This window comes from Perognathus longimembris, chromosome 3, assembly GCF_023159225.1.
Source record: "Perognathus longimembris pacificus isolate PPM17 chromosome 3, ASM2315922v1, whole genome shotgun sequence".
Lineage (NCBI taxonomy): Eukaryota > Metazoa > Chordata > Mammalia > Rodentia > Heteromyidae > Perognathus > Perognathus longimembris.
This window is the reverse complement of record NC_063163.1, coordinates 67,320,390-67,327,078: the sequence shown is the minus strand read 5'-3', so window position 1 is coordinate 67,327,078 and position 6,689 is coordinate 67,320,390. Positions and strand designations below refer to the sequence as shown.

General features: G+C 52.5%; 1 protein-coding gene across 1 annotated transcript; it reads right to left on the bottom strand.

Moving 5' to 3' along the window:
* Positions 1 to 360: 360 nt before the first annotated feature.
* Lrg1 (leucine rich alpha-2-glycoprotein 1) lies at positions 361 to 2,596 on the bottom strand. Its single transcript, XM_048341981.1, has 2 exons — positions 2,372 to 2,596; positions 361 to 1,543 (listed from the first exon to the last, which is right to left on the bottom strand). Exons 1-2 carry the CDS (start codon positions 2,395 to 2,397, stop codon positions 535 to 537), a joined length of 1,035 nt encoding a protein of 344 aa, XP_048197938.1. The 5' UTR covers positions 2,398 to 2,596; the 3' UTR covers positions 361 to 534.
* Between the last annotated feature and the right edge of the window lie 4,093 nt (positions 2,597 to 6,689).

Genomic DNA, 6,689 nt, shown 5'->3' with positions numbered 1-6,689 from the left:
TCTGTTCTCGGCCTCTGGAGTAGCTAGGAGCACAGGCACAAGCTGCAGGCACTGGACGATGCCTACTTCACGATGAAGCAACATCCGCTTAGATTCAGTTTCACAGTTATTTATTAACCATCTGGTGCAGATTCTTGTGAGAGGAAACAGGGTCCCATACTTAGCACTCCAGGAGCCCCTAAACTAAAGGACATGAGGGTAGATTAAAAAGCAAATGAACAAACAATAACAGCTCCCGTATGTCAGCCAGAGGGAGGGACAGAGGGGCTGCAGGCAACCAGAGAGCACAAGGTGAGGAATGGCAGGCAGGAAAAGAGGCCTCAGCCAGCAGACAGACTGACACACAGGGCGGGAGGGGTGGGGGTGGTGGGGAGTGGGGGGAGGGGTGGCTGGACAGCCTGTGTGGGTTTGGGGAACTTGGTTGACAGGGGACCCCAGTAGCAGTGGGAGACTGGAATTGGCCTGGCAGGAGGTGGTGGTTGCTGCGTGGGGGTTCTCCGTGGGGTTCTCCCACGCCCGCCCCAGCCCCGGGCCTCACTGGGAGCTGGCCACTGCCAACAGCGGCTGTCCTTCCAGGGTTTCCGGCCGGGCGCAGCGCGTGTCGTTGAGGGAGAACATCTTGTGCTGGTTGTCTCGCAGCCAGCGGTAGAGGTCGCGCAGGTCCGGGCCACAGAGCCAGGGGTTACGGGAGAGGTCGAAGCCATACTCCATGTCCCGGGCCGGCCTCCCCAGGGCGGCCCAGAGCCCCGGGGGCACGCTGCTCAGCGCGTTGCTGGATAGATCTAACAGGTCCAGCCGCCTCAGGCCTTGGAAAAGGCCGGCCTCCAGGGAGGCCAGGCGGTTTTCTTGGAGGAACAGGAAGCGCAGGCCGGGCTGTGGCCGCAGCAGGTCCCCGGGCAGGCTGTGCAGCTGGTTCCTGTCCAGGAGCAGGCGCTGCAGCGCCAGCGGACCCCGCAGGAGGCCGGGCGGCACGGTCCGCAGTCGGTTCTCCCCAAGGTCAAGGGTGTGCAGGGCGGACAGGTTGGCCAGCAGCCCGGGCGGCAGGGCGCGGAGGCCGTTCCCGGAGAGATCCAGGAAGCCGAGCGCCGTCAGGCCCCGCAGCCAGGAGGCCCGCAGGCCCCGCAGCCGATTCTCCTTCAACACCAGGGTGTGGAGGGCGGAGGCTGCGAGGAAGAGGCCCTCCGGGAGGCTGCCCAGGGCGTTGCGGGTGAGGTCCAGCACCTGGAGCCCGGGCACTGGGCGCAGGAGCTCGGCCGCCAGCGCCTCCAGCCGGTTGCTGGAGAGATGCAGCTCCCGCAGGCCCGGAACCCCGCGCAGGGCGGCCTCCGGGAGCGCGGTGAGGTTGGAGAACTCCACAGACAGGTGCACGGTGTCGGCCGGGAGGGCGCTGGGGAACGCGGCCACGGAGAAGCAGGTGGCCGAGCTGCCGTTGCCGGAAGGCGCGAGGAGGCAATCCCCCGGGTCGGGGCGGCCGCCCTGGGCCCAGGCCGCGAGCAGGGCGAGGAGCAGCAGGGCTGGGCGCCAATGCGGGCCGCCCGCGGGGCTGCAGGCGGTGCAGAGATGCTTAATGAGCTTCTTCAGTAGGAGCACACGCGAGCGCGCACACTTACACACACACATATGCAAGCTACACTCACACTGCCACCACTTTTCTTTTTTTTTGGCTGTCAGTCTTAAAGAGCTTGAACCCAGAGCCTAGGTGCTCTCCTGAGCTCCTTCTGCTCCAGGCTGGCGCTCTACCACTTGACCCACAGCTCCACTTTTTGGTGGTTAATTGAAGATAAAAATCTCATGGAGGGGCTGGGAATGTGCTTGCCTGGCATGCAGGAAGCCCTGAGTTCAATTCCTCAGCACCACACACACAGAAAAAAGCCAAGTGGTGCTGTGGCTCACACCTGTCATCCCAGCTACTCAGGAGGCTGAGATCTGAGGATCACGGTTCAAAGCCAGCTTGGGCAGGAAAGTCTGTGAGACTTTTATCTCCAATTAACCACCAGAAATCCTGAAATGGTGCTACGGCTCAAATGGTAGAGCGCTAGCCTTGAGAGGAAGAGCTCAGGGACAGTGCTCAGGCCCAGTTGAAGCCCCATGACTGACAAAAGAAAGAAAGAAAAGAAAAGAAAAGAAAAAAGGAAGGAAGGAAGGAAGGAAGAGAAAGTTGAAAGTGGAGCTGAGGCTCAAGTGGTAGAGCACTAGACTTAAGCAAAAATGCTCAGCGAGAGAGAGAGAGAGAGAGAGAGAGACAGAGAGGAAGAAGGAGGAGGAGGGAGGGAGGGAGGAAGGAAGGAAGTTGGGATGGGGGCACGGAATGTCCCTGAGGCGGTGTGGCCTCCCCAGGATGGACAGGGTAGGCAGGGCTGCGGGGACCCACCTCTGCTTTGCACTGTGGGACACCATGATGGCTCTTCTCCTTCCTCCCAGGAGGTGTTGGGGGACCTGGGACAGGCAGCCTTATACCTGCTGGGACGGGGGGGGGGGGGGGGGGGAGGGGGACAATGGGAAGTCCCCACCCCATTCCTGACAGGCAGAGGAGGGCAGCCAGGGTTGCAACACTGCTTCCTGGCAAGGCTTTCTGCCCAGTCTTTCTTGGGCATTGAAGCCCAGTTTGTTATCTTTTATTATTTTTATGGGGGGGGGGTGCACCTGAATGTCTCCTGGGCTGGATCTCCCCTTCCATGTTCCCAGAAGTCAAAAGTCAAAGATACAAGGGCACAGGGGAGGGGCAGGGGAGCAGGAGCGTTACTTACTGGAACAACCAGGAAGCTCATTATAAGTTTTTTTTTCTTTTAATCCTCTCATTGTTTTAATGCATAAATACTTGATTATGTCACAGGGAGACTTTCAGTACAATCATGAGCCTTATTTGAATAATATAAAATTTTAAAAAAGAAAGGCCAGGACACCCAGTGGCTCACTCCGGTCATCTTAGCTGCTGCTCAGGAGACTGAGATATGAGGGTCGAGGTTCAAAGCCAGCCCAGGCAGGAAAGGCCAGGAGACTCTTATCCCCAGTGAACCACCAGAAAACCAGAAGTGGCGCTGTGGCTCCAGTGGTAGAGCACCAGCCTTGAGCACAAAGCTCAGGGACAGTGCCCAGGCCCAGACTTTTTTTTTCTTTGTTTTCTGATAGTCTCCTGTTTTGCCCAGAACAATGTCAAAAAGAAATCTTCCAGCTCTCTACCTCTTGATTATCTGAGATTACGGGTATGAACCAAAATGCAGAGCAAGAAATAGCTTTTTTTTTTTTTTTGCCAGTCCTGGATCTTGAACTCTGGGCCTGGGCACTGTACCTGAGCCCTGTGTCTCTACCAGTTAAGACATAGCACCACTTCCAGCCTTTCCTGTGTGCTATGTGGTGCTAAGGAACTAAACCCAGGGCTTCATGTAGGCTTGGCAAACACACTACTGATAAGCCACATCCCCAGCCCCTAGAAATAAACAGCATCTTTTATTTATTTATTTATTTTTCAACAGTCCTGGGCCTTGTACTCAGGGCCTGAGCACTGTCCCTGGCTGCTTCTTCTTCTTCTTCTTCTTCTTCTTCTTCTTCTTCTTCTTCTTCTTCTTCTTCTTCTTCATTTTTCCAGTCCTGGGCTTTGGACTCAGGGCCTGAGCACTGTCCCTAGCTTCTTTTTGCTCAAGGCTAGCACTCTGCCACTTGAGCCATAGCGCCACTTCCGGCCCTTTTCTATATATGTGGTACTGAGGAATCAAACCTAGGGCTTCATGAATACAAGGCAAGCACTCTTGCCACTAGGCCATATTCCCAGCACCTAAACAGCATTTTTTTTAAGCATCTCTAAAACTGGGCATCAGTGGTTCACACCTATCATCCTAGCTTATTAAAGAGTCTTAGATTTAGATAATCTCAGTTCAAAACCAGCCCAAGCACAAAAATCCATAAGACATTTCCTGCCATAACCTATTTAAAAAAAGCCACCCGAAGGTATGGCTAAAGTGGTAGAGCACCAGCCTTGACAACTGAGTGAGCACAAGGACTAAATTCAAGCTCCGTCCTGGCAACAGAGAGAAAACAAGTGCTTTCTAAATAAGATTTAGAGAATAAAGCTGGGTAGTACTATAAAGCTGGGTAGTACTATGTCTGTTTGCATCTGCTCATTTCTGGTAAATATATATGTGGGGGGGGCATGCCTGGAAGCAATATGCCAATATGCGGAACCCGGAAAGGCGGTTCTAGCTGGCCCCACCTCCCAGCCTTGGGACCACGTGTGGCCAAGATGGCACCTGATGGTGAACCTGGAGGTGGTCCTGTGGGCGGTGACGTAAAATAAGGCCACCTCTTAGGATTGGTCCCTCGGCCCTCCACCCTTGACGGATAGCTCAGGCTGCCTCTTACAGTCCCTAGATAGGTGCACGTACAGCCCTTCCCTTCCTGCCGATCTTTGACCTGATTGGCTCCTGTGCCTAATTTAAGAGCAGGATCAACCTCAATAAACGACCCTTTGCACTGACTTAGGCTCCCGGGCTGTCTGTTTGTCCTCCAGTGAAGGAGGGCTGGGTGTGGACGGTCTGCTAGAGACCCCGACATGTATGTGTATATATATATATCTCCATCCATACATATATATGTGTGTATAGTTGGTCGTGGGGCTTGAACTCAGGGCCTGGGTGCTGTCTGTGAACTTTTTCGCTCAAGGCTTGTGCTCTTCCACTTTGAGCCCCAGTGCTACCTCCTCAGCATTTCTGATGATTCTATGTGCCAGATCTTTCTAATAAACTCCAGTGAAGCACAGTGGGAGGAAAACAAAACAAAACAGAACCTCTTGTTTTGAATGGGCTACATTGCTATTGTTTCCCTAATGAGTATTAAAAAAAAAAAAACTACCAAGTTATGCCAGGTCCTTGAACAGTGGCTCAGGAAGAAACAGTCATAATACAAACTCTGCTATGAATTTCACTGCCCTGGAAATTTAAGTGACTCAGACTCAGTTTCCCTGTGAATGCAGTTGCATTGGGTTTCCCAGGGTCCCTTTCCCTGTTTGTTTTTTGTTATTGTTTTGTTGGTTTTTTCCTCTTTTTTTTTTGCCGGTCCTGGGCTTAAACTCTGGGCCTGATTACTGTCCTGAGCTTTTTTGCTCAAGGCTAGCACTCTACCACTTGAGCCACAGTGCCACTTCCAGTTTCTTGGTAATTCATTGGAGATAAGAAGCTCTTGGGGATGGGAACGTGGCTTAGCAGTAGAGTGCTTGCCTAGCATGTGTGGAGCCCTGGGTTTGATTCCTCAGTACCACAAAAACAGAAAAAGCTGGAAGTGGCGCTGTGGCTCAAGTGGTAGAGCACTATTCTGGGACAAAAGAAGTTCATAGACAGTGCCTAGGTCCTGAATTCAGGCCCCAGGACTGGCAAAAAAAAGAAAATAATCTTTTCTACTTGGGCTGGCTTTGAACCATGATCTTCAGACCTCAACCTCTTGAATAGGTAGGATTATAGGCATGAACCAATGGTGCCTGTTTTTTTTTTTTTTTTCACTTTTCATATGCTACTACTGGGGTGTGAACTCATAGCCCATGTGCTGTCCCTGAACTTTTCTGCTCACGGCTAGTGCTCTACTACTGAGCCATAGCTCCACTTCTGGCTTTTTGCAAGTTAACTGACTTGTCTGCCCCGGCTGGCTTTGAACCACGATCTTCAGATCTCAGCCTGCTGCCTAGCTGGAGTGGCCCACATGAGCCACCAGTGCCACGTTTTCTTGATTGCTTTGGAGATCTGGAGTCTCATCATAGGCTTTTCTTCCAGGGCTGGCTTTTCAAACTGATCATGTGGATCTCAGGGCACAGCCACAGGCCAGCCTGCAGAGGACTGAGGAAGGAGGGAAGGGTTGGGAAATGGAACCACAGCACCCAAACCACCTCTCCAGTGAAATCTGACCGCATACCTGGCTTACAGCCCCACAACTTCCTGCTGCACTTGCTCAAGGCCTGGAACAGGAAGAACAGGGTTGTTGTGAAGGGGAGACTTGGGTTGGGGGAGGAGAAAGTCCTGGGGTTGCATGGTGGGGACTGTTGTACAGCAACGTGAATGCAGTTCATGCTGCTGAACTGTGTACTTAAAAATGAAGAAAATGGGGCTGGGAATATGGCCTAGAGGCAAGAGTGCTTGCCTGGTATACATAAAGCCCTGGGTTCGATTCCCCAGCACCACATATATAGAAAATGGCCAGAAGTGGTGCTGTGGCTCAAGTGGCAAAGTGCTAGCCTTGAGCGGGAAGAAGCCAGGGACAGTGCTCAGGCCCTGAGTCCAAGGGCCAGGACTGACCAGAAGAAGAAGAAGAAGAAGAAGAAGAAGAAGAAAGAAGAAGAAGAAGAAGAAGAAGAAGAAGAAGAAGAAGAAGAAAATGATACTTTGTGTTATATCTAATTTACCACAATAAAAAAAAGTCCCTCTGCTCATCTGTAAGGCCCTGTTTCTCTTCACACCTCTGTAAAGTTGGCTCAGGCCTCAAAGCCCTTGTACAGTCTGCTGTCTGTGGTCTAGAGGTGCCCACTCCCCCCAAACCTCTCACCAGGTACCATTAGCATTTCATCTTTTTCTGTTACACAATTTTGTGTATGTGCCGTCTTGGGGTTTGAACTCAGGGCCTGGGTGATGTCCCTGAGCTTTTCTTAGGCTCAAGACTACTACTCTACCATTTGATCCATAGCTTCACTTCTGGCTTTTTGCTGGTTAATA

Excerpts from the sequence above, each read along its gene's own strand:
- Lrg1 (XM_048341981.1), bottom strand. The coding sequence starts at position 2,397 with ATGGTGTCCCACAGTGCAAAGCAGAG. Across the intron at positions 1,544-2,371 it reads TCCCACAGTGCAAAGCAGAG|CCCCGCGGGCGGCCCGCATT; the intron begins GTGGGTCCCCGC and ends CACCGCCTGCAG.